General features: G+C 42.5%; 2 protein-coding genes across 7 annotated transcripts in view; one reads left to right on the forward strand and one right to left on the reverse strand.

Annotated features, from left to right (window-relative positions):
- Positions 1 to 2713, forward strand: part of LOC137334273 (acylamino-acid-releasing enzyme-like) — a 60841-nt gene extending 58128 nt beyond the window's left edge. For 5 of the 6 annotated variants that reach the window (XM_067998928.1, XM_067998930.1, XM_067998929.1 and 2 more), the window contains one exon: positions 1118 to 2713. In XM_067998928.1, the coding sequence (XP_067855029.1) occupies positions 1118 to 1235 (118 nt within the window). In that variant the 3' untranslated portion in view covers positions 1236 to 2713. Of the gene's footprint in view, positions 1 to 366; positions 483 to 1117 lie in introns of all 6 variants that reach the window. The other variant, XR_010966121.1, reaches the window with a different exon arrangement.
- LOC137334274 (F-actin-capping protein subunit alpha-2-like) lies at positions 2322 to 27979 on the reverse strand. The gene is made up of 8 exons (XM_067998935.1): positions 27930 to 27979; positions 24057 to 24120; positions 17412 to 17618; positions 15019 to 15098; positions 13461 to 13539; positions 7131 to 7202; positions 4951 to 5013; positions 2322 to 2557 (listed from the first exon to the last, which is right to left on the reverse strand). Exons 1-8 carry the CDS (start codon positions 27977 to 27979, stop codon positions 2411 to 2413), a joined length of 762 nt encoding a protein of 253 aa, XP_067855036.1. The 3' UTR covers positions 2322 to 2410.
- Between the last annotated feature and the right edge of the window lie 5 nt (positions 27980 to 27984).

Genomic DNA, 27984 nt, shown 5'->3' on the forward strand with positions numbered 1-27984 from the left:
TCTGATTTCATATGTAAAAGCAGAAAGGTAAGAGTAAAGTCCATTTGTCCCATCCAGTTCGCACCATCATTTGGGCCCATTGTAATGGAAAGTGCTCAGACTATTTTCATCCCTCCCATCTTGGTGCTGAGCCCACATCCCTTTCCTTCATGCTCAGTCAAGGTTTCAGGAACATGTGCAGGTGAGCCAAAAAGCTGTTTTTAATCTTTTCAAACATACAGATAAGGGCATTGTCATCTCTTGAGACTCACTACGGTCTCCCAGCTTATGATATCCATAATAGCCTACCACAGAATGAATTCTCATTAAATCACAATCAATGTGCTAAGAAAAAATTAAACCCCAAACTCTGTTTTAACACTGCAGGCATAGAGAAAGATCTGGGTTTTTGATCAGCTGATACCAATTTCTGATACTGACCCATCATTGGAAAGTAAGGGACTTGCCATGCAGATTTAATTAAAGATAGCATATGTGGAACGGTGAGTGATGCAACCTCACTAGTGTAATGAGGTTTTGGTATCATAGACACCTTTATAATTGGAGAAGAAACCTTTCCCCTTATGCATGTATTTTTAATATTCAACCTCACTGACCGTTGCCTTGTAAGTGACTAAAGCCCTGATTTTAACCTGGATTGGTGCAAGCAGGAGTCTCCCACAGACTTGTCAGCATGAACCCCAGCCCATTTTAACTCCCGGATCTCATTTTAATTTGAGATCTGTTGAGAATATTCAGCTGATAAATATGTTAGGATATTCTCCTTGTACAACAGTATGTTTATGCAGTGGATGTATTGATGATGCTGCAGTCCACAGTTTGATGGAGACTGCTTCCATGTAGGTTTGTGCCCATAATTCCCCTCCCAGTGCACCGATTTTTCCAATCTTGGCTGTGCTGAGAAGAAACCTGACTGAAAACCAGAAAGCAAGAGCTTCCTCAGAGGATGTAGAATCACCTTTGAGGCTACTCTTGAGCATCTTGTAGTGCCTGATTGGTGGAGATCTTGATATAGGTTAACTGCCCTCCAAGATGCCAGATGACCAAACAAAAAAGGCAGGTAATGGAAAGAAACTCATCCTCACAAGAAATAAAATGTTTGAACTTTTCCCCTCAGGTTATTGTGGTACCCTGATGACAACCACTCGCTCTCCAAAGTTGGTACAGAAGCTGACGTGTTCATGAATGTTGCTTTGTGGTTTGACTTTGCACTGGGCATTACTACAGCAGCTTGAGAAAATCTGACATGTCGAAGACAATCCAACCCTGCTCACGTGTGATGCAGCTAATTTTAGTCAGCAATACAAAGGTGTCTACAGTGGATTTCCTTTTACCCATATAGCACGGCTGGACTGCACATCCACCTGTCTTTGTAAGAAATTAATTCAAGCATCAGATTGGCTCAATGGTAGCACTCTTCCCTCTGAATCAATGGTTATGGGTTCATGCTCCACTCTAGGACTTGAGTAGATAATCTAAGCTGACACTTCTGTGCAATAATGAGGGAGTGGAGTTTTGTTAGAGGGTGGTGTCTTTTGGATGAGATGTTAAATAGAGGCCTGACTGCCTGTTCAGGTGGATGGAAAATATCCCATGCCATTATTTGAAGATGATCAAAAAGTTCTCCTGGTGTCCTGGCCAACATTTCTCCTTCAACCACGACCACGAAAACAAATTATCTGGTCATTTGTTGTTTGTCGGACTTGGCTGTGCATGCGTTGGCTGCCATGTTTTCCTATATAACAGTGGCTAACTTCAAAAGTAACTTTATTGGCTGTTAAATGCTTTGGGACATCTTGAGGAAGCGAAAGGTGCTCTATAAATGTATGTTCTTTCTTTATTGCCTTTATAAATCTGCAATATTCAAATATGTAGATCTTCCTGGCTGTCGTTGACCCATCCTTCTGTTTGCCTTAATGTCCTATTTTTGAGAAATGGATTGGACTGCATCTCTGAATAGCATAAATATTCATGGCAACATGTTGTCCAAGAAACCACCGGTACTTACCTAGTTAAAATCCAGATTAGATTACAGATGAACATCTCCTTTCTTTCTGATCTCACTGGAAATGGAAATGCTACTCTAGTGTGGTGCAGTCTTCCGAGGCTGAAGATTTAGTGCATTGTTGGGGTTAAAGCAGAGGAAGCTTTAACCTGTGTTGTATTTGATGGGTATGCCTAATGTTAGAAGCCATTGGAAACATGTTCTTTTTCCCCACTATTGAAGGCCTCACCTTGAGTGCAAAAAATGTTTGTTTTCAATGTGTCTTCCTCATCCTTATGTAGGAATGAAGATAAGACCAGACTTTATTTCTGCGCATGTACTTTAATTTTTAAATATAATGACTAATATTATGAGGCAGACATCAAAGAGATCAATGAAAATCCACAGACATTCAGATTTAGAATCTTATAGTGCCTGTGCCAGGTCCATTTCTTTGACAATCTTGGCGTTGATGATTTTGTTCCAGTCAATTGTTGTGTGTGTAAATGGCAGCTGGCGCCGGAGGCCCTTGAGCAGAGAATCCAGCTTTTGATAATTCTCCATCAGGCCAAGCTGGAGGGAGACAGAATAACAGGATATTCTTTTGCTGCTCGTAATAGAGATTATTTCACTTTCTATCATGCAAAACCTCAAGCTGTGAACCAATTAAAAGTATTTTTTCAGCTACAATATGCTTTTATAATAAAAAAAATCAACATTGTATATGAATATTGGAAGCCCTGCAGTTTTACTTTGTTGAGATGCTATTGTGTCCCTCTTACTGCTATTTGGAGTTCTGGAACTATGAGGAGTGGCTGAAGATATCAAAAGTAAGTGAAGAAGCAACTACTCTTTTTTTTGCAAAAAGGCACATCTGTTCTTATTTGTGGAGAAGGTTGTAGTCATGATGCCACATGTAAACAATGTAATCCCTGTGTGTAAATGAAGAAAGGCATGCCAGACACTTTTAGAAGGGCCACTGCCTTCAATATAATTTTTTTTAAAAATCTTGAAACCTTATTTTTAGGGAAATGGACTTCACTTATAATTGTACAGAGGACACCTACCAGTGAATAACAAGTGAGCCAGATGATATAAACTGCAATAAGTTAGCTTGAACGTTTCATCATCTGGACAGTGCTGATTGGTTAAAATAATTTTTTAAAGCAGGAAAGACTAAAAATGCTAGAAATGTGAAATAAAAACAGAATGATAAAGGGTACATACTGAAAATCGTTAACCTGACTCTTCTCTACAGATGCTGTGAATTACCAGAATTTTTTGTTCTTAATACTAATTAGCTAGCTGGCTCAAATTTGACTGGTAGTTATCCAGAAGTGCCAAGAATATATAATCAGATTTTCTTAAGAATTCATTCTCTGGATGTGGGCAGTGCTGGCAAGGCAGGTATTTATTACCCATCCCTAGTTGCCCTTGAGAAGGTGGTGGTGAGCCGCCGCCTTGAACCACTGCAGTCCATGTGGTGAAGGTGCTCCCATAGTGCTGTTAGGTAGGGAGCTCCAGGATTTTGATGCACTGACTGAAGGAACGGTGATATATGTCCAAGGTGGGAAGGTGTGTGACTTGGAGGGGAACTTATGAACTAGATGGGCAGGAACAGAGCAGCTGGTCCATCAAGCCTTGGAGGTGAATAAATATAACTGAGATGAATCCAGTGGCTTCAGTTGTGATGCGCCTGTGGTAGAATCCTCAGACCGCACTTACTGCCTAGGCTCACACTGCCTACGTGGATGAAGGGCTACTAACACCCATGGAACTCTACTCCAGTGTGAGTCACTGTCTGTGGGAGAAGGGAAGAAAATTGGGCGAAAAATACTCTTGTCCTGCAGCTGAGCTGATTTGTTTTCACTGGTAGATGAAAGCGGTGCTGCATAGGCAGCAGGAGGATTTTAGTTCATGCAGCAATGCACATATAAATTCTATACACGCATGTGCACTAGATTTACAGCATAAGGCATCCTGCATGATTGAACTTTTTATTATAATGAATTACCTGACAATTTATTACCAAGTACAGATTGTAATCCTAGCCATGGACAGTCTGGCTGACGGCAGCAATCTATTAACGTCACTGCTGTGAGTCTTTTCGCGCTACCGACTGCAAGCCCATGTTATAAATGTTAGATGTCTAAAATTACAAAATAAAACTGCAATGCAAAAAGGGTGGGTGCGATGGCAAGGTCAGCAGGGAAGTGCATGTCGGAATTCAAAACTTTCAATGCTTTTTTAACCTCAAATGCCATGTAAATATACAATTGGGGTCCTCCCCTTTTAGGATATGACTAACCATACTTGAAAAGAAAGGGCCATTAAAAGTATAAAATCTAATAATGATGTAGATAAAAGCTTCCTCTATGTGCCTTTGTCACCACTGATCCCAGTAAAGTGGGAGAGCAGGAATGGGCAGTAATTCTGTCACCCTATTCCATCCATCTGGGCCATATGACTTTTAACACCAGTGTGAGTGCCATTAAGGAAGTGCTTTTACTTGCTGAATGTCTTGTAAACAATTTTACAACACCAAGTTATAGTCCAACGATTTTATTTTTAATCCCACAAGCTTTCGAGGGCTTTCCCCTTCCACACCGCCTGAGGAAGGGGAAAGCCCCCGAAAGCTTGTGGGATTAAAAATAAAATCGTTGGACTATAACTTGGTGTTGTAAAATTGTTTACAATTGTTAACCCTAGTCCATCACCGGCATCTCCACATCATTGCTGAATGTCAGATAACAATGAGCATACCACCCACAGGAAAATTCAGGCCACAAATACATGTAAATTTTGCAAAACATCACTTTGAACAAAGATGCACTTTTGCTGAAACCCACATATCCAGATGGGAGCTTTTTTTTGTTGGGGGAGGGGCAGGTTGGGTGTGGAGCTTAATGCTGCCACAGATACTGAATACAAAGTCCCACCTATATATACCACCAACCCAAAGCTACCTGGAATTCAGTGTCAGTATTTTCAATAATTTTCACAAACACTGAGGCTCCTTCGCATTCATTCTGGTGGAACAAAGAACAGTTAGAGATGGAAATTTAAGATATAAACTAAATGGTACAATTTTAAAGGGAGTGCAGCAACAGAGATTCCTGGAGATGTACGTGTTGACAAGTTGAGGAGGCTGTTAAAAAGGCATACAGGATCCTTGGCTTTATAAATAGAGACATGGGGGTAAATTTTAACCCCCAAGAACGGGTGGTTTGGGGATGGGTGAGGAGTAAAAATCCTCCGTTTTCCGAGCAGGACCGTATCCGGGCTCCAACACCCCTGCTTCTGGGTTTAACCCAGGCAGGTTTGTTTGCTTGTGGAGAGCAGACACCAAGAAGTCCACCCCCACTTAAATCCGGTGGGTCACTACTTAAATGGGCAGTGTACCTCATTGAGATACTTGTGGTACTTAGTATTTTGCGTATTGGAATAATAAAAGGAATTTAACCTTACCTGTTTGAGTTTCCCATCGTCTCCCCATTCACGTCAGGTGAAAGCAGGCAGGAAGGGCCGGATCCATGAGGTGACCGCCTATATTACACTGCTTGTGAGCCCGAAGGAGCAGGAGTGTTTCATCCAGGCCCAACGAGCTCACCTGGCCAACAGGACCTCCGCGATCAGCCAACCCCCCCCACCCCCACCGTGGTGGACCCCACCTATCTCCATCTCTTCACCCGCCCCCCCCCCCCTCCCCCCGATGATCTCCTCGGCCTATGATTCCTCCCTCCCTCTGATCCCCTGCTGCAGCAGGCCTTCCAGGCAAACAGCTAGCCAGCCTGTCAATCAGGCTGGCTGCCAGGCGCGAAACCCAGAAGTGCAATTGATGGGCCTTGTTAAAGTTGTGGTCGGCCACTTACCTTCCGGGTTTCACACCTGGAAATCTCCCTCTTCCTCCTCCCTCCTCCCTCTTCCCCCTCCCTCCTCCCTCTTCCCCTCTTCCTCCCCCACTCCCCAGCTGGAAGCTAGAAGTTAAAATTTACCATAGAGTACAAAAGCAAAGAAGTTATGCTAAACTTTTATAAAACACTGGTTAGGCCCCAGTTGTAGTATTGTGGCCAATTCTGGGCTTTAGGAAGGATGTCAAGGCCTTGCAGAGGGTGCAGAAGAGATTTACTAGAATGGTACCAGGGTTAAGGAACCTCAGTTACGTGGAGAGACTAGAGAAGATGGGATTGTTCTCCTTGGAGCAGAGAAGGTTAAGGGGAGATTCGATAGAGGTGTTCAAAATCATGAAGGGTTTTGATAGAGAAACTGTTTCTAGTGGCAGAAGGATTGGTAACCAGAGGACACAGATTTAAGGTAATTGGCTAAAGAACCAGAGTTGCCATGAGGGAAAAAAAATTATGCTCCGAGTTCTGATCTGGAATGCGCTGTTTGAAAGGGTGATGGAAGCAGATTCAATAATATCTTTCAAAAGGGAATTGGATAAATACTTGAAGGCAAAAAATTTGCAGGGCTATGGGGAAAGGGGAGGGGAGTGGGACTAATGGGATAGCTCTTTCAAAGAGCCGGCACAGGCATGATGGGCGCATTGGCCTCCTCCTGTGCTGTATTATTCTATAATTCTAAGGTCACGAGGCTGTGAAATGCACTACCAGCGTTAGAGAGTGAAGCAGAGACCATGCCAACATTTAAAAATAGGTTATATAGGTAATTCAAGGAAAGGGGAATAAAGGGATATGAGAACAAGTTGGGCACGTGGGGTAAGGATTACTGTTCGTGTGCAGGATAAGCTCCAACATGGACTGGCAGGGCCAAACAGCCTGTTTCTGTGTTGTAATCTAAATATAATTCTATGCATCCTCTACCCCATTCACCTTCCCACTATTCATTTTCATGGCTACTATGTCCTCGCTCCTATAACAACTCCTATGTCATCCCCGTTGAACGACCCACTCAACTCCTTTATCTTCTGCTCCTTCTTGTTCTGCTGACACTCACCTCACCTTTTAGTTCTAACATTATCACGCTGTTTCAGGGACCTGGCAGCTGAATTTGTCAAAACAAGGAAAGTCTATTCTCTTCTGATTGGTCAGAGGTCCTGCTCTATGGGCTGAGGTTTATATCTAATTGTATAACTGCAGATCCCCTTCTGATGCACACACTTTCAAATAATGTGTACTTTCCTTACCCTCAGAGAAAGCTTCTGCTTCACATCAACATCGCTGGTCAAGTTAATGCTACCCTCCTCAAAGTAATGGGCCTGAGGGAGGAAAAGTTAGAGAGGAAACAGAAAAACTTAATATACAAGGGTAAATTCCTTTCCCATTTCCTCTCTTCTCCCCCAATCTTCAGCAAGAGGGCAGTTGGGTAACCTGCTCCCAGATTTCAATGAATGCTCGTCAACTGGTTGGCGCAAGGCAAGCAAGAGTGGGCTGAGGATGACTCTTCCATTGATCTAGCCGTTCTCCCTATCGGGCATTCAGCACCTCACTATAACCAAGTGAGATCTGGAACTCAGTGGAGTGGGGGGCTGATCCTGTATTCTTACACTGTCACGTTGAAATACCACTCAGAAAACTATTTTCTCCAAATTCTCTCCCATGAGAACAAAATCGTCAGCACTCAAAACGCAGGTAGAATAAAACTTCCTCCCCATTACCTAATATTCAAAAAAAGGAATGAGGCACAGACCTGGGAATTATAGACCATGGCGCAGGCATGAATGCGGGCAGAATGCTGAATAACAACATTTTACAGGATACTGTCATTTGTTCATCTAAAGAATACAGAAACCAAAGCAAATAGCATGGATTCAGAAGCAACAGCTGGGATCTCAGAAATCCACTGGAGTTCTTGGGGAGGCAACTAAACTAATAGATGCATGAATGTAAAAATTTCGATTTTTCAAAATGCATAGAGTTCCATATATGATGCTTGTAGTAAAAATCATGGTACATGGAATTAATGGCCAATTAAATTTGCTTAACAGAAAGCAGAAAGTGATTATCAAAGATACAAGCTCAAGTTGTGGGGTGTGTCTAGCAGAGTTCTCAAAGGTCATCGACCTGAAACCTTAACTCTGTTTCTTTCTCCACAGACACTGCCTGACCTGCTGAGTGTTTGCAGCATTTTCTGTTTTTATTTCAGATTTCCAGCATCTGCAGTATTTTGCTTTTCGTTTAGAGTTCTGTAGCTGTTTGTTATGGGTTCCTTGCTATTCAGACTATTAATAAATAATGTGGAGAACAGTACTTGTAATATTTTGCTACTCACAATAAGCTATGTAGCAAGGATAAGTGTGAGAAAAATATTGAAAAGGGACTGGATTAATTAAATAGGAGGTCTAAGGAATGGCAGATGGATTTTAATCTAGGTAAAAACCATATTATGCACGTTGAAACAGGAAACAAAAAAATGGATAGAAAACCTATTGACCATTCATTGAAATTATCTAGTCAGTGAGTTGTGGTTAATCATATATTGAGAGGCACTGGAAACCATCTCAAAGGCATTTGATTGTAAGCTGAAACACGTTATTCTAACCATATAAATCACTGGGGAGACCATACGAGGAACATTAGGATAAATTTAGCACTCCCAATGGGGAGCCACACTCACAGGGAGCATGCATCGGAGAATTGGGGTTACATTGTTGTAATCCTATCTCCAACCCATACTCCCTTCAAGCATAGCTTCCTGCTGTAAGAGTGGGATCACCGAATTTACCCTATATTGTGGTTTTGGGCCCTTTTACTTCAGAAGGAAATTGATCAATTGAAAAGGGTATAGTGAAGGATTATTTTGGTTTTTAATTCTCTAAGTCATAAAGAGAGTTTTACATTAGACAAAAGATAACAGAAAGGAAACATGGAGGTAGATTTTCACCTTGACCTAGGAAGTATCTGGTGGGGGGATCACCCGCTTTTTATAGACTCTGCCTGATTTTATTCTATTGATTTCAAATAAAGGAAAATCGGGCAAGTTCTATAAAGGGGGTTCAATCAGATTATCGGCCAGGAAGTGAAGATGAAATTCTACCTCCATGATCTAGGTTTTGAAGATACTGAGAGGAATGCATGGTGCAGATGCAAGCAGGTTATTTAACTTGAATAATGAGAACTAAAGGATATTGAAAGAATTCTTCCCGCCCCACACTGTAGTGGATAAGTGCATCTAAGGATGATTGCCTGAAAGTTACAGCCAAACATTTATTATTTTTATAATATACAGTCTGTACTTCATTTAATATTTTTTACTGTTGTACATTAGGGGAATTGAACAGGACAGTGAGTTAGCAGACACCCGTGGGACCTGGTTTTAAATGCAGACACTCACGTAAAACAGTTAATACAACGTTAATTTAAAAGAACTGTAAGAATATCACTTTAGGAACAAAACCAAGGTTATAAGAACAAGTACAGATAAAGATGACAGAGTGCTGTGTGGGACAAGTTGGTTCCCAAGATCATGAAAATCTAACAATATGGAAATGGTTACGGATGTACAATATAGGATGTAAGGTTCCTAGGTATTCTGTAGTTTTGCTTTATTTACTTCTGCTTTATAGACCTTATCTCAAGAGACTAAATGAGTTGGATAGAATCCACAATAGACTGGTTTGTACATGTTTTCTTATTCACTGCTGTCTGATGCTATTACACATAAACAAAAAAAGATGACCTACAGAACAATAGAAGGCTAACTGAGTCACAAGGTACTAATTCAAGACATTTATAAATGTCAACAGCAGCTCATAAATGGCTGAAACTGACTGCCAGATAATTATTATTCTTTAAACATACAGTCTTTAGTTCATTTTTTAAAAACTGTCATTGAGAGGAGAACTGGATAAAGAAGTTTAAGGCTAGTATTAGATTAAAAGAGGAGGCTTATAATGTTGCCAAGAAAAGTAGTACGCCTGAGGATTGGGAGAGTTTTAGAAACCGGCAAAGGATGACCAAAAAATTGGTAGAGGGAGAAAATAGAACATGAGAGTAAATTAGCAAGAAATATAAAAACAGATTGTTAGAGCATCTACAAGTATGTAAAAATGGAGAGTAGCGAAAGTAAACGTGGGTCCCTTAGAGGCTGAGACAGGAGAAATTATAATGGGGAATAAGGAAATGGCAGAGACGTTAAACAAGTGTTTTGCATCTGTCTTCACAATAGAAGACACAAAAAGCATACCAGAAATAGTGGGGAACCAAGGGGCTAATGAGAGTGAGGAACTTAAAGTAATTAATATTAGTAAACAAAAAGCACTGGAGAAATTAACGGGACTAAAAGCCGGCAAATCCCCTGGACCTGATGGGCTACATCCAAGGGTTCTAAGAGAGGTGGCTGCAGAGATAGTGGATGCATTGGTTATGATCTTCCAAAATTCCCTAGATTCTAGAATGGTCCCAGTGGATTGGAAGGTAGCAAATGTAACCCCGCTATTCAAGAAAGGAGGGAGAGAGAAAACAGGAAACTACAGGCCAGTTAGCTTGACATCAGTCATCAGGAAAATGCTGGAATCCATTATTAAGGAAGTGGTAACAGGGCACTTAGAAAATCATAATATGATTAGGCAGAGCCAACATGGTTTTATGAAAGGGAAATCGTGTTTGACAAATCTATTAGAGTTCTTTGAGGATATAAGTAACAAGGTAGGTAAGGGGGAACCAATGGGTGTAGTATATTTGGATTTTCAAAAGGCATTCAATAAGGTGCCACATAAAAGGTTGTTACACAAGATAAGGGCTCATGGGGTTGGGGGTAACATATTAGCATTGATAGAGGATTGGTTAATGGATAGAAAACAGAGTAGGAATAAACAGGTCATTCTCATGTGGGCAGTCTGTAACTAATGGGGTGCCGCAAGGATCAGTGCTTGGGCCTTAGCCATTTACAATCGATATTAGTGACTTCGATGAAGGGACCGTGTGTAATGTATCCAAGTTTGCTGACGATACAAAGCTAGGTGGGAAAGTAATCTGTGAGAAGGGCACAGAGAGTCTGCAAAGGGATATAGGCAGGTTAAGTGAGTGGGCAAGAAGGTGGCAGATGGAGTGTAGTGGGGGGAAATGTGAGGTCATTCATTTTGGTAGGAAGAATAGAAAAACAGAATAATTTTTAAATGGTGAGAAACTATGTTGGTGTTCAGAGAGACTTGGGTGTCCTTGTCCACGAAACATAGAAAGTTAATATGCAGGTACAGCAAGCAATTAGGAAGGCAAATGGTATGTTGGCCTTTATTGCAAGGGGGTTGGAGTACAAGAGGAAGGAAGTCTTGCTACAATTGTATAGGGCTTTGGTGAGACTACATCTGGAGTGCTGTGTACAGTCTTGATCTCCTTGCCTAAGGAAGGATATACTTGCCTTACAGGTGGTGCAATGAAGGTTCACTAGATTGATTCCTGGGATGAGAGGGTTGTCCTATGAGGAGAGATTGAAAAGGATGGGCCGATATTCTCTGGAGTTTAGAAGAACGAGAGGTAATCTCATTGAAACATTTAAAATCTTTAGAGGGCTTGACAGGGTAGATGCGGAGAAGCTGTTTCCCCTGGCTGGAGAGTCTAGAACTAGGGGGCATAGACTCAGGATAAGGGGTAGGCAATTTAGATGAGATGAGCAGGAATTTCTTCAATCAGAGGGTTGTGAATCTTTGGATTTCTCTACCCCAGAGGGCTGTGGATGCTCAGTCATTGAGTATATTCAAGACTGAGATCGATAGATTTTTGGACTCTAAGGGAATCAAGGGATATGAGGATTGGGCAGGAAAGTGGAGTTGAGGTCGAGGAACAGCCATGATCTGATTGAATGGCAGATCAGGCTCGAATGGCCGTATGGCCTACTCCTGCTCTATTTCTTATGTTCTTAACTGTGTAGGATAGTGAGTTAGCAGAGATCAATGGGACCTGGGTTTAAATCCAGCTTGTTATCATTCAGATAATAGTCTTTCTCTGCTGGCTGCAAAGGTTCTATGTGAAACAGGTTTGAGAAAGCAACACAGTACAAGTGAGCATGGTATCTCAGTACAGACTATGTACAGATCAATATATATTGGCGTTAAATTGTCAGCAATGATTGATATGAGCAGTGGAAATGTCAGCCTGATGCAATAGGGTTCTGTTTCAGGTACATAGATGGGGTAATTTATAGGGAGATTTAGGTAGTTGTTTGCAAAGAGTTAGTGACATCTGTAAGGAACTGAAGGCTGAATTAGAAAAAGCTCCCATGTCTCCCTGATAGCTGAGGAATTTTCCCCATCGATACCTGAGCCAGACAGACTAGGGAGGCCCCAGATTTGATCTTCGGTCCGTACTGAGTTAGTTGATCTCCACTGAGGTGGTAGTGTGTGCGCTACGATAGATCTGTGTCTCTGGAGTAGGGTGGAATAAACTAAGCAGGGTATCCACTTTTGTTCGCTATCCAGTGACCTGGGATGCATGTGAACATTGAACTGTGATGCCGTACCCTCTGTGGTTGAATAGCATGCTGACACTGTGCTCACGTGAATAATGACCACTTGGGTGAGGTACCAGAAGGTGATCATTGCTCAAGGAACCATACCCCATCACAGAATTAAATCCTCCAGGGGGGGGAAGTGGACCATGAGAAAATTGATGAAAGAAAAAAAAGTAAAAGAAATCAAAGCTTCTCTTGCGAGCACAGCCTTGCTGGCAGCAGTTAAGCGGGTAGTTACTCTGGTATGGGCTCACTTGAAACGTAACTGTTCTACTGCAGGTTTTGTTCCCTGGATCCATTCTACCAAACCAACACACAGTTTTGACAAATTTTCACCCATCCTACTAATAGTATTCTGGGAGTTGAACAGATAGGAACCAGAGGACATGGATTTAAGGTGATTGGCAAAAGAACCAAGGGTGACATGAGGGAAAACTTTTTTACACAGTGAGTGGTTAGGATCTGGAATGCACTGCCCAAGGGGGTGGTGGAGGCAGACTTAATCATGGCCTTCAAAAAGGAACTGGATGAGTACTTGAAAGGAAAAAAAATTGCAGGGCTATGGGGATAGGGAGGGGGAGTGGGACTAGCTGGATTGCTCTTGCATAAAGCCAGCGTGGACTCAATGGGCCGAATGGCCTCCTTCCGAGCAGTAACCTTTCTATGATTCAATGATTTCTACTGATCAACAATACCTGCCTAGATACTGTTGTTTCCGGTCTCTGAAGCTGTCACTCTAAAAGTACAGGTAGAGGTTTCAATTCCTTTATAGTTTGAAAGACACTGCGTGTGATGGATTAGTTTTATTAATCTTTGCAAAGTATAAATTATGTGAACTTCTACTTGCTATTGAAGGTTACAGTCACAATGAGATGATTGGTGTGAAATCTGTGTGTTTGTTAATACTCCCCTTGTAATAAGTTAATTCTGTCTCAGTATTTACTGTGGGACAACCACAGTAATTCAAGTTTCCCTTTGAATCTGTGAAATGGTACTGTTTGTTTGGATGGGAAGGAGTACCATTGGATTATTCGTCCCAGGCAAATGATGTATCAGTGCTCTTACTTACCTGCGCCTTAACTGTACCTATGACTTCAACGTGTGTTGGGCAGAGCACAAGTTTCCATTCGGACTTCCACAAGCCATTCCTAAAATCATAAAGCGATAACAGAAGCATTTTACATTCAATCTATTAAATACTGATAGGGTTGCACCTCCATGGGCATGGACATGATTGCAAGGTACCGGGAGGTTACTAGACAGCCGTTTTGAGTGTGCTCCCTCTGTGAAGTGTGCTTAGCAACAGTAGCCACAGTATACTTGATGGTGGACTTAAAATACTTTTTAGTAGTGATAGAGTTGAAAAACAAGTTGGGGAACTAGGCTGTGATTTATAAGCACCTGCCCATCTACAATTAACCTCTAATTGACCTCTAGATGTCCTGACTTCCCATGTTTTCATTTGCCCTGGCACCAAAGGTAGCAGGGGTACAAATTGGTGTCGTAAACATGATGACTTGGATGCTCCAGAGATCATATTGGGTTTATACTTCAGATGGAGACAGATGCTCAGTGCAGCATGTTTTCCTTGTCCGACATTGTTTGGCAAATGGGTAGTCTTTAATGAGTGAAATTAATGTGAGATTTTGAAAAAATATTAATCTGATGTGGGAGTCCATCATTGGAGAGACATGGAAATTTCTGGAAAAGATTAAGAACTCTTCTGAGCTTGTAAAGAGAAGTCAGTGAGAGATTTTTAATCAGAAGTCCCCATCCTCCAGGTGCAGCATTCTGAATAGGGACATGAGACTGTGCACTGCAGACATGTAGACTGCCTGGAACAAATGAAGAGAACTACCAGAAGGTCTCTTTTCCAATGATACCGAATCCGTTTTGCGTTGCACTGGAACGGGTACATTGTGCAATACGCTTGCAACAATGTATTTAGGGACTGCGTTCTGCACTAATCACTTAAACCAGAAGAATGAATCACCACATGTGACACACTTGCATTCTCTGTACCAATGGAATATTCACCCCATCAATGGTGGAATTCGTCCCTTGTGAGTGCATTCTAAAATTCATCAGTAGACTGTATCAGGATAGTAAACAGGTTTTTTTTACATTTCTGTACAAAAGCTAATGTAACATCTAGAAAGAACCATTGCTCCTACTCTGAGCAGACACAAAACAGGTCGCTCCAGCCCTTTATTCCCCAGTGGCCTGGACTGTTAAATTCTGGAGCTTTCTGGGGTAAGGTCCCCACTGCTGGTGGTGTTCCCCCAATACTTTGCCCAAGTGACCTCTGCTGGAAATCGTGCTTGTGCGGATATTGGTTGAGGACAGGCTCGGCCTGAGCTGTGATGCACCGCGAGGTGGAGCAACCTGTCGTCACTCACAGTCTAAGCTCATACGATGAGGTACCGCTGGGCAACTGGCACTCGTGGAAACATGCCACAGCAGGAAATTGATGCCATCAGGAGAGGAGAGTAGGGAAGAGAAGAGAACTGGAGCAGTCTAACTGACTGTATATCAAAGTTGTTTGGATTACTTATTTTTTTATGTCAAGTAAATTATAAAAGATTGAGAGGAATTAAGCACGTTACTGCAATATAAATGTAACTTACCAGAACTCATTTCGTTGATATTTATGAGATTCGATGCAGGCAGTGATAACTTTCTGTTTGCCAAAAGTTTTCCCGTATATCTGTCAAAAAAAAAGAATATGGTGGCCAGACTCTGCCAGCAGACACGAGTGCGAGAGGTTTCAGGAGCAATATGAAAAAATAACTTTGCACGCTTAGCTGGAATAGACAGGCTCTCTTGAAGGCTCAGTCGCTTAGTGGAATTAGTTGCTCATTGAACCATATAAACCAGGAAGGTCCCTGGTTCAGTCTGTGCTGACTTAGATGATCTCAGCTGGGTGATAGTACAACTGGTCTCCGCCCCTGGGCCAGAGAAGAAAAAATCAGCCAGTGTTCCCGCTCCTCATTACCAATCAATAATTTCTGCTGTAAGTGCTTGTGTGCCAATATTAGGTGAGGACACTGTGGGCTTGGCTTTGGTGCCTTCCCCCTTGCCCCCTACCCTCACCTACTCACTGTCGAGGCTAACACATGAAGAATGGCTACTTCAGCAAGGTACAGTGGAACTATACCTCAGCAAGGAGACAACACCCTCAGGAGAGATGAAAATCGGCCGAAAAGAATGAAGTGTGGAGAAAAACAGAAAAAGACTTGACTGTACACTGGTTCTATTATTTACTAATAACTGGCTATGGATTATCGCTTAATAAACTTCTAGTGATTGTGATACTATCATTAATCTTTCAGTTTGGATATCATTAAGAAAGAAAGACTTGCATTTATATAACGCCTTTCAGGACGTCCCAAAGCACTTTATAGCCAATAAAGTACTTTTTTTGCAGTGTAGTCACTGTTGTAATGTAGGAAACGCGTCAGCCAATTCGTGCACAGCAAGATCCCATAAACAGCAATGTGATAATAACCAGATAATCTGCTTTTAGTGGTGCTGATTGAGGGATAAATGTTGCCCAGGACACCGGGGAGAATTCCCCTGCTCTACTTCGAAAATAGTGCCATGGGATCTTTTATATCCTCCTGAGAGGGCAGACAGGGCCTCGGCTTTAACGTCTCATCCGAAAGGCAGCACCTCAGACAGTGCAGCATTCCCTCAGTACTGCACTGGAGTATCAGCCTAGATTTTGTCCTCAAGTCCGTGGAGTGGAACTTGAACCCACAACCTCCTGACTCAGAGGCACAGCTTATACATCACACACCATTGCACAGAACATGCTATTTAATGACCACCTAGTGATTATCTTCCATGGGCTGGGGAGGTAAATACAGTCTTTCTGGGGCCGAGTTGGCTGCAAGATGATAGGAGATTGAAATCTAGTCAATGCTCTGTGGCAGATTTGGTAATCCAATATTTTAACCAGGCAGGTTCAGATTAGTCTAGGATTTGGAGGGTTCTCTTTTTCACTCATTGTGTGTGTTGGACTCTCAGAAAAAGCAATTGATTCCGTGCCTCTGAATTCCTTTAGAAAAGAATTGGACATTATGTTGCAGCAGAAACAAATACTTTGTTGTAAAATGGAAGCTGGTCGCATTAGTAAATTAATGCCTTCCTCATTCCTATATGATCTATTAGTATTACAATAGGATAGGCCCTGCCATGAGCTTCTTGCGCCATTTCCTTCAGAAGCAGTTGCTGGGACAGGAAATTGTCCGAGTCAAGGCTGGGAGAAACACATGCACTCAGTTCTGTATCAGACAATCCCAGAGGATGCAAAAGAAACATCCCTGCAGAACATGAGTGCAGTGCCAAAAAAAAATGTTGGACACACCTGTGGTATATGAAAAGCAGCTTCTGATACAGCTCTCCCTGTGTTATTTGGACTGACAACCAACACCCAACACAAAGACATTGAGGGTCAGCGTAATGCATGTAAACGGGGTTTCCGCTGCACTTCTGCCGAAGTAACATCGGCAGAGCGGGAGCAGCTCTGACGAATCTCCGGTCACAATCTTGATGTGTGGGGTGGTGTGTGTGTGTTGGGGATGGGTGAATGGTTAGGGATGCCTGTTTACATCCATCCCCTCTCAGACACTTTAAACAGTGAGTCTGAGGAGAGTACTGTCTTGGTGAGACAAAATATGATCAGAACGATATTTGTTATCTTTTAGAGGAAAATTTACTACCCAAAGGAATTCCCCACCTTGTCCCCTCAGTGATGTCACTGACAGGGAGGACAGCCATGGCTGGAACACCTCTATTCATTTTGATGTGTGTTTCTAACTACAGAACAGCATGGGAGCTGTCTGACCCGGAAAGGGACCCTACAGGTTGGATACTGCTGCATTCCTTCCTGGTAGCGTGTTTTCTTGGGTTGATTTAACTTGATTTCCGGACTGTACACTAATCATATTGTCTTCCACATGTGCGCACGCATCAGGAGATGGTAATGAAAACAGTACCATTTCTGGAGGCCACTTACAGAGCAGTTTCCGTCGGGATAGTGCTTCTTCACATAAGTAGTGAGTGCACTTTCTATAGCACTCCTCCAGCTCTCTACAGGAGCATCTAATGCACAAGGCTGGATGTCAGAAACCTTTTTGCCCAAGTGATCAAACTTAAATGAAATCTTCTGCATTGGATCCAGAAAGTATCCATTCCCGAGGTCACCATGTTCGGTGATCAGTGCCTAAAGAATAAACAAATAATGAGTTTACTTAACAACTGGTTTTCCAGAAATGGGGATAAAATCAGGAGAAACTCATAAGGCATTTATGTTGCTTATCTACTTTTGAATGTCAATAACTTGTACCTATTTCACATGGATCATTTTAAAATAATGCAGGTATGTCATTCTAGAACATGAAGAAAAACTGACCAACAGCTTCAAAGAAGCTGGTAACTCAAAAACAGCCCTGAACATAAATCTATGACATGTGAATACAAGCAGTTACACTGAAAGTGCAGTAGGACATGCTATTTTTATGACTGAAGCCACTAGAATACATAACATTTCATCTGTTGTGTTCTGCAGATAAGGGTGTTTTATAGCAGCGGCCAATCTAGACATGTTGAAGGGGGATACGAGTAATGATGGTGTGAGATTTATTTTCTAGACGTCTGGTGGTATTCTGTAAACACATTGTTTTGAGAATTCTTTGTCTTTCTGTATTTTTGACCTGTCATGATCTAATTTTTGTTGCTGTATACTAATAAAAAATTGTTTCTGCAATGATAGCACTATTTCCCTTAGGGTAGCTCACAATATTTGCAAGTGGTGCCTAGGAATTTGTTAATATTTGCAAGGGATCCTTGGGAGTTTGTTGATACTTTCAGGGGGTCCCTGAGGGTGTGTTAATATTTAAATAGGGCCTCTTGGGATGTTAATATCTCCAGGGGGTCTCCGGGAATATTTGCAGTGGTTTCTAAGAATGTATTAATATGTACAGGGGGGTCTGGGAGTGTGTTAGTATTTGCAGGGGTCTTTGGGGTGTATTAATATTTAAATTGAATCTCTGAAGGTGTGTTAATGGATACAGGAGTTCCTGAGAATGTGTTAATGGGCCAGATTTTGCTGTCAAAATAATCGGGAGGCTACTGGCTCTCACCATTATTTATGTGTAAATGGTGCAGCAAATTCAGGCAAAGGGCAGATGTGCTGTTAAATGTGAATATCCAGATGTTGCTGTTTGAGTTGTGCCGCTCCCCCGTTAGGTTTGCGAAAATGGCATTTCACTGTCTGCCTCACCATTGACATGCACTGAATGTCGTGAAGTCGCTGTATTTGTGCGATAGATAGGAACTAAACCCACTGCAGATATTTAGGGATAGTAATTACAAGCCTAAGTATCCTTTTAATGATGTAATAAGTGTTACTGACTGCCAATCAACCTCTCTGGCACCTAAACTATTATAAGTGTGGAGTCTCATTCCTTCAGGTTGTGAATTGTTTTTGGAGATTTTAAAAATGTCAAATTTCATATTTTAAAATTTTGTTTCTTACTTTTCCATTCTGTCTCTTTTTTTCTCTCTCTCTCTTAATTAAATTTTTCTTTCCCTCTCTTTATTTCTGTTTCTGTACCTGATTTGACGTTGAATTCACCCCTTTTTAATTCACCCTCCTTTTCAGTCCTTCCGCTGTTTATTTCCTAATCCTTAAATCTGACAGGTTAAGGAGATACCCTGTTGCTTGCCCTGTTCACTCAGGCCCCAGATGCCTGTTTCCCTCGCTGCGCCATTATCAGCTCACACTTTCAGCGACTTAGTGGGCAAAAATATTTTGAGCTGAAAGATGCAGGGGAAAGTCTAACAGCAGACGCTATTAAATGCCGTGCTACAGTAAAATCTGGCCCAATATATGTAGGGGTTCCCTGGCAGTTTGTTAATATTTGCAGGAGATCCTTGGGAATTTGTTAATATTTGTAAGGGGTTCTCTGGGAGTTGTTAATATTTGAAAGGATCCCTGGGAGTTGTTAATATTTGCAGGAGGTCTCTGGGAGTTTGTTAATATTTGTAGGAGGTCTCTGGGAGTTTGTTAATATTTGTAGGAGGTCTGGGAGTTTGTTAATATTTGTAGGAGGTCTGGGAGTTTGTTAATATTTGTAGGAGGTCTCTGGGAATTTGTTAATATTTGTAGGAGGTCTTGGAGTTTGTTAATATTTGTAAGGAGTCTCTGGAATTTGTTAATATTTGCAAGGGGTCCCTGCACAGAAAAAGTTTGAAACCTACTGATTTATTGTTCACAAAGTGTTATTTTCGCCATCTTGTGGTAAAACCTCAGACCTACAGCAGCTTGTTAAAAAATGTCTCAGTTTGGTGGCATTTGTACTTTTGTTCTGTTTAACTGGAATTTCATTGGTCTATTGAAAACTTGGAGAAATGGCTCAAAGAAATGGTGGGGTAACTCCCCCTCCCTCCATGCTCACCATAACAGCTCATCTGACCACTGAACAATTTTATCCAGTGCATGTCGTAGGTTCGATCCTCAATCTCTGCTGAAATGGCCCGATGGTGAACCATCGAGCGTAGTGGGGAGAGTAGCTGTGACTTTTGTGGACACAATCAATGATTGTTTCCTTACACAGCATGTTGGTGAGATGACTCGGGATAGACAAATTCTGGATCTGATTTTCAGCAGTGATCCTAGTGCTGTATTAAACCTTCATGTGAGACCTGGCCAGCTCTGATCACAGTGGGCCAGATTTTGCTGTCAAAATAATGGTGAGGCTAATGGCGCTCGCCGTTATTTATGTGTAAATGATACAGCAAATTCAGGCAAGGGGTAGTGTGCAGTTAAATGCGAATATCCAAAAGTTGCTGTTTGAGTTGTGCTGCTCCGCCGTTAGCTTTGCGAAAAGGGCGTTTCACTGTCCACTTCACCATTGACATGCATTGAATGTCATGAGGTTGCTGTATTTGCACGGTAGTTATGAACTGAAACCACTGCAGATATTTGGGGTAGTAATTACAAGCGTAAGTACCCTTTTAACGACGTGATAAGTGTTAATGACTGCCAATCAACCTCTCTGGTGCCTTAAATTAACTATTATAGGCTAACAAGAGAAATTAAAGACAGTATTAAATCAAAGAGGCAGATAAAGTTGTCAGAAAAAGCAGTAAGCCTGAGGATTGGGAGCATTTTAGAATTCAGCAAAGTAGAACCGAGAAATTGATAAAGGGAAAATAGAATGAGAGTAAACTAGCGAGAATCATAAAAACAGACTGTGAAAGCTTCTATAGATACGTAAAACGAAAATCAGTAGGTTTCAAACTTTTTCTGTGCAGGGACCCCTTGCAAATATTAACAAATTCCAGAGACTCCTTACAAATATTAACAAACTCCAAGACCTCCTACAAATATTAACAAATTGGCGAAGGCAAATTTGGGTCCCTTACGGACAGAGAAGGGAGAATTTATAATGGGGAATAAGGAAACGGCAGAGAAATTAAGCAAATACTTTGTGTTTGTCTTCACGGAAGAAGACACAAAAAACCTCCGAGAAATACTAGAGAACCAAGGGTCTGGTGAGAATGAGGAACTGAAAGAAATTAGTATTAGTAAAAAAAGAGAAATGAATGGGACTGAAAGTCGATACATCCCAAGGACCTGATGATCTACATCCCAGGGTTTTGAAAGAGGTGGCTATAGAGATAGTGGATGCATTGGTTGTCATCTTTTAAAATTCTATAGATTCTGGAATGGTTCCTGCAGACTGGAGGGTGGCAAATGTAACTTCACTATTTAAGAAAGGAGGGAGAGAGAAAACAGGGAACTACAGACCTGTTAGCCTGACATCAGCAGTATTAGGGAAAATGCTAGAATCTATTATAAAGGATGTGATAACAGGACACTTAGAAAATAATAATAGGACTTGGCAGAGTCAACATAGATTTATGAAAGGGAAATCATGTTTGACAAACCTATTGGAGTTCTTTGAGGATGTAACTAGTAGAATAGATAAGGGGGAACCAGTGCTTATGGTGTATTTGGATTTTTAGAAGGCTTTTGATAAGGTCCCACACAGGAGGTTGGTGAACAAAGTTAGAGCACATGGAATTGGGGGTAATATACTGGCAAGGATTGAGAATTGGTTAACAGTCAGAAAACAGAGAGTAGGAATAAACGGGTCTTTTTCCGTTTGGCAGACTGTGACTAGTGGGGTACCGCAGGGATCGGTGCTTGGGCCCCAGCTATTCCCTATCTATATCAATGATTTGGATGAGGGGACCAGATGTAATATTTCCAAGTTTGCTGATGACACAAAACTAGGTGGGAATGTGAGTTGTGAGGAAGATGCAAAGTGGCTTCAAGGGGATATGAACAGGCTAGGTGAGTGAGCAAGAACATGGCAGATGGAATATAATGTGGAAAAATGTGAAGTTATCCACTTTGGTAGGAAAAACAGAAATACAGAGTATTTTTTAAATGGTGAGAGATTGAGAAATGTTGATGTTCAAAGGGACCTGGGTGTTCTTGTACATGAGTCACTGAAAGCTAACATGCAGGTGCAGCAAGCAATTAGGAAGGCAAATGGTATGTTGGCCTTTATTACAAGAGGATTTGAGTACAGGATTAAAGATGTCTTACTGCAATTATATCGGGCTTTGGTGAGACTGCACCTGGAGTATTGTGTACAATTTTGGTCTCCTTGCCTAAGAAAGGGTATACTTGCCGTAGAGGGAGTGCAACGAAGGTTCACCAGACTGATTTCTGGGATGGCCGGATTGTCGCATGAGGAGAAATTGATACTAGGCCGGTATTCTCTAGCGTTTAGAAGAATGAGAGGTGATCTCATTGAAACATACAAAATTCTTACAGGGCTCGACAGGGTAGATGTAGGGAGGATGTTTCCCCTGGCTGGGGAGTCTAGAACCAGGGGTCACAATCTCAGAATAAGGGGTAAGCCATTTAGGACTGAGGTGCGGAGAAATTTCTTCACTCAGAGGGTGGCGAATCTTTGGAATTCTCTACCCCAGAGGGCTGTGGAGGCTCAGTCATTGAGTACATTCAAAGTAGAGATCGATAGATTTCTAGATATTAAAGGCTTAAAGTGATATGGGGATGGTGCAGGAAAATGGTGTTGAGGTAGAAGATCAGCCATGATCTTGTTGAATGGCGGAGCAGGCTCGAGGGGCTGGATGGCCTACTCCTGCTCCTATTTCTTATGTTATAAGTGTGGAGTCTCATTCCTTCAGGTTGTGAATTGTTTTTGGAAATTTTAAAAATGTCAAATTTCATGTTTTAAAACTTTGTTACTTTTCCTTTCTGTCTCTTTTCTCTCTCTCTCTTAATCCAATCTTTCTTTCCCTCTCTTTATTTCTCTTTCTGTACCTGAATTGACATTGAATTCACCCACTCTAATTCACCATCCTTCTCATTCCTTCAGCTGTTTATTTCCCAACTTGTCAATCTGTTTGTTTAAGGAGATACCCTGTTACTTGCCCTGTTCACTCAGGTCCCAGATGCCCTGTTTCCCTCGCTGCGCCGTTATCAGCTTGCACTTTCAGCAACTTGCCACGCAAAAAATTAAAAAACCTAAACATGCAAGGGCAAGTCTAACTAATGGCAGATGCCATTAGATGGCCTGCTACAGCAAATTCTGGGCCATCCACGACCTTAAACATTCACTCCCTTCACCACTGGTGCACAGTGGCTGCAGTGTGTACTATCCACAGGATGCACTGCAGCAACTCGCCAAGGCTTCTTCGACAGCACCTCCCAAGCCCACGACCTCTACCACTTAGAAGGACAAGAGCAGCAGGTACATGGGAACAACACCACCTGCACGTTTCCCTCCAAGTCACACACCATCCCGACTTGGAAATATATCGTCGCTGGGTCAAAATCCTGGAACTCCTTTCCTAACAGCACTGTGGGAGAACCTTCACTACACGGACTGCAGCGGTTCAAGAAGGCGGCTCACCACCACCTCCTCAAGGGGAATTAGGGATGGGCAATAAATGCCGGCCTCGCCAGCGACGCCCACATCCCATGAACGAATATTTTAAAAAATTATAATTCGGTTTAGTCTTATTGGCCAATCAAAGGCTGCAGCCAATCTAATGCTGGCCCCAGATTTTAAGAGGGCTAATTTTACAAAAATGGCTGAAGATCTGGCAAAAAATGACTGAGCAACCCTACTGGATAGACAATCAAGTACTGAGGGCAAATGGGTTCTGTTTAAAACCATTCTCAAACAGAATGAAGCATCAACCCCTGCCTTTGTGAGAAAATGAAGGGAATGATTAGAGAGAAAATGTATTTCAGATTGAAGCCTTTCTTTTTGGGAGTGAGATTTAATTTTCTTTTTTCAACATTTCTCTCTCCCCTCCTCCTTACTGGATCTTGTTGCCCCATCCCAGCCCAAATGATAGGTGGGCGGCAGACAAGGGGTGGAGGCGGTGGTTCTAGATGTTTGTCTAAAGAAGGGGGTTTATTTAAACAAAGTCAGTTGGCGTGTTTATGGGACTCAATACATGACCGGGAACAGCAGTTTGAAGAAAAGTGGGAGGTAACAAAACAAAAACTGACCAGATCTTTGGGTTGTTCAGGAGGGCCTGAACTTGCAGCCTTTTTCGTTAACACAAAATGATAAATAAAAAATTATCTTGGTCACCATACACCTACCTTTTCTTTGTGTTCCCTTACTGCAACAGGGATGAATTGTTCCAGGTTATATTTTGCAGCGATTCTGTAAAATAACACACAGTCAGTGTACTGGCTGCTCATGTGGATCACTAAGGGATGTTGTCTGGGGGCCTTGATCGAGGCACAGGGATCGTAGCTTTGGTGAACTAGCAAGTGGCAGCCTCCCGCCCAACAATTCATAGCTGCCAGAAATATCACCCTTTGGAGTGAAAGCTAATCCCCAGTATTGCTTTGTTTCCCACAATATACCCACGGACTTTATCATTAAACCTAATGTTCAACCTTGGCATATATCAAACTTCACCTATCTAAGTCATTTTAAAATTCAACAATTCAAGGGAGTGCTTGAGCGTTTCTTATTACAATTTTCTCCCCTGTTTCTCCCCTCTTGAAGACGTTCAATCGTGTTGGGGTGGGGTCCCACGGGTCCCGGCAGCCCTCTGGTACCTCACTCATGTGTGAGCCTGCACAGTGAGTGCTCCCAGGATATTTGACTGTGGAGCACGTGACAGATCCTGACCTCATCGGGCATCCATATGCATGCACTTTCCTGCAGGGGTTATCGTACAGTGAGTGAGGTGGAAACTCTGACTGATTTCCTCCCTCCCTAACCTTCCCCACTGGTATTGGCTCTGAGGCCCATTGTAGCTCGATAGCAGGAGCAGTCGCACAATGAGAAGGGAACATGTCGCCATCTCTCAGGATGACAGCAAGCCTGGACCCTCGCAACCCCTTCAACCAATGCCCACTCTTGTGCCAGAGAGCCAGCTGAGCCAGACTTGCTCTAGCAGCTGCTGAGATGCTGCAGTCTGCAGCGAGGCTCTCATAGGCCCGAGCTCCTAGAGGTCGCCGACCATGCACATCTCAAGAGCCCTTGACTGAGCTGCGGCAGCCTTCCATCTCCCATTCTGGAGACACTGAAGGATCACAATGTAGGAGCACTAACCTAGGTAAGAGAGCACTTAAGTCAGGCACCAGGGCTTCACACCAGGATGATAGTTAGTGTTAGATCTTTGTATAAGACAGGAAAATTATGAATCCTCTTTGAAATCATTGTGCGCAGAGAGTGTTCCTGTAGTAGCTGGTGACTCTGTGATGTTAGATGACATGAATACCAATGTTGATCTTTGGATGGCTGCAATTTATTCGAGGGTGGAAGGACTGGGACAGATGTTGGACATGACTGTTAATGCGGGGGAGCAGGGAATGTTCAGCTGAAATACTCTTCAGTGAGTTGCTCCGAAGAGCTCTGGCTGTGGGCAAGTGTTGGAACCCTCCTACTTCCTTGTTATCCTCTATGTCACCATGCTGAAGGCCCTCTTCCAATGGTAGCTCCATGTGTTGTCTTCATTGCAGAGCAAAATTATGCAGCACACAGCACACTACAATCATACTGGACTCTTTTTCTGGTCTATTTTACAGGAAGTCACCAGACCTCTCCAGGCATCAGAATTGTTGCTTGAAGACTCCCAAGGGTCTGCTCAATGAGGCCTCTAGTTGAGCCATGGATCTGATGGTAGTGCAGTTTGGCTGCCGAGCCTGGGTTCCTGAGAGGAGTCATGAACTAAGTGTGCAGGGGATAGCCCACAGCATCCAGCCTCCCACTCTTTGCCCCTGCACAGCAAGTGAAAGATGCAGAATTGCTGCCAGATAAAAGCGTCATGGCAGTTGCCAGGAAAGCAGTCACAGACTTGCATGATGCACTGCTGGTGATCGCACACCAGTTATACATTAATGGAATGGAAGCCCTTGTGATTCATGAAGACAGCAGGCTCATCTGCAGGAGCCCACAGGGTGATGTTGGTGCACTCAGTGAGGCTTTGGACTTGAAGGAAGTCTGCAATCCGTGCAAACCCATCTTTGTTGCTTCCGGATGTCCACAGTGAAAGTGATCAAAGTGTTTTCTCCGGCAATCATGATTCAGTCACCTGCTCAATGCAATCAGAGACTGCAGACTGAGTGATATGGTTGATATCCCCTGTGGCAGCCTGGAAGGAGCCCGAGGCAAAGGTGTTGAGGGTTGCAGTAACCTTGACTGCAACAGGGAATGCTGTGCTGGCTGTGGCAGCTGTTTGCTGGTCCTGTTGTAGGAGGTGACACAACTCTGTGACAGGTTGACTAGAGAAGCTCAGCCTCCTTATGCACTGCTCCTCAGAGAACTGCAGGTATGCAATTGATTTCCCTGCCAGCCTAATGACTAGGTAATTATGGTAACCAGTTTCCTTCCGTAGGGAGGTAACTGTCTGATGCATGGCTTCCTACACTCCAAAGGTGATCCAGAAGGTCTAAATAGAGGAGCTATCTGGTGGACTGGTGAGTGTAAGTTATCTGGTAGTCTGAGGATTTTATTTCAGTAATGCATTGGCATTTGCTAAACAAACTTCAGATTGGCTAATTGGTCCAAATCTCAAATCTGTTTGAATTCTTATGCTAATTGAGCGTAGGTGAGAAGGCCTTTGACAAAGGTGGACAATTGGTGGATTATGTCAGAAGTGAAATATGGATCACACACTTTGCAAGTGCGACATTGTTGGAAAGATTAGGGCTGATTGGATTGGAGGTAATATATTCGCATGGATTGAGGATTGGTTAATGGACAGAAAACAGAGAATAGGAATATACGGGTCATTTTCGGGTTGGCAGGTTGTAACTAGTGGGGTGCCGCAAGGATCAGTGCTTGGGCTTCAGCTGTTTACAATATATATTAATGACTTAGGTGAGGGGACTGAGTGTAATGTATCCAAGTTTGCTGATGATACAAAGCTAGGTGGAAAAGTAAGCTGTGAGGAGGACGCAAAGAGGCTGCAAACGGATATAGACAGTTTAAGTGAGTGGGCAAGAAGGTGACAGATGGAGTATAGTGTGGAGAAATGTGAAATTATCCACTTTGGTAGGAAGGCTATAAAAGCAGAATATTTTTTAAAAGGTGAGAGACTAAGAAATGTTGGTAGTCAGAGGGATTTGGGTGTCCTTGTACATGAATCACAGAAACTTAACATGCAGGTACAGCAAACAATTAGGAAGACAAATGGTATGTTAGCCTTTATTGCAAGGAGGTTGGAGTATGAGAGTAAGGAGGTCTTGCTGCAATTATATAGGGCTCTGGTGAGACCACACCTGGAGTACTGTGTACAGTTTTGGTCTCCTTACTAAGGAAGGATATACTTGCCTTAGAGGGGGTGCAACGAAGGTTCACTAGATTGATGAGAGGGTTGTCCTATGAGGAGAGATTGAGTAGAATGGGCCTACATTCTCTGGAGTTTAGAAGAATGAGAGGTGATCTCATTGAAATGTATAAAATTCTTAGAGAGCTTGACAGGGTAGATGCTGAGAGGCTGTTTCCCTTGGCTGGAGAGTCTAGAACATGGGGGCATAGTCTCAAGATAAGGGGTCGGCCATTTAGGACCGAGATGAGGAAAAATTTCTCAGTGGGTTGTGAATCTTTGGAATTCTCTACCCCAGAGGGTTGTGGATGCTCAGTCGTTGAGTATATTCAAGACTGAGATCGATAGATTTTTGGACACTAAGGGAATCAAAGGATATGGGGATCGGGCAGGAAAGTGGAGTTGAGGTAAAAGATCAGTCATGATCTTATTGAATGGCGGAGCAGGCTCGAAGGGGTCATATGCCCTACTCCTTCTCCTATTTCTTATGTTCTTATGAAAGTAATCTATACATTATTGCATAAACATGTGCAGATTAAAGGAGGATAAAGCACTTTGGATATGCTATTAAATCTCTGAAATCTATTTCTTGTGTCCAGTTTTTTTGATATAGTCATAATGGTAGACAAGACCACTGCATAAAAAGCATAAAGTATAGGAGGTATGTATTGTTATAGCTAATGCTCACCGTTCTATGTTCTCACATATCAGCTCATCATCATTTAGCAAACTCCGCATATCTG

This window comes from Heptranchias perlo, chromosome 17 (assembly GCF_035084215.1).
Source record: "Heptranchias perlo isolate sHepPer1 chromosome 17, sHepPer1.hap1, whole genome shotgun sequence".
In the NCBI taxonomy this organism is placed as follows: Eukaryota; Metazoa; Chordata; class Chondrichthyes; order Hexanchiformes; family Hexanchidae; genus Heptranchias; species Heptranchias perlo.

What these genes read in the sequence shown, in the direction of transcription:
- LOC137334274 (XM_067998935.1), bottom strand. Translation starts at nt 27,979, where the DNA reads ATGCGGAGTTTGCTAAATGATGATGAGCTGATATGTGAGAACATAGAA. An exon ending in ATATGTGAGAACATAGAACG is followed by an intron (nt 24,121 to 27,929) that starts GTGAGCATTAGC and finishes GTTATTTTACAG; the next exon opens with AATCGCTGCAAAATATAACC. An exon ending in ATACTGACACTGAATTCCAG is followed by an intron (nt 2,558 to 4,950) that starts GTAGCTTTGGGT and finishes GTCTCCCTCCAG; the next exon opens with CTTGGCCTGATGGAGAATTA.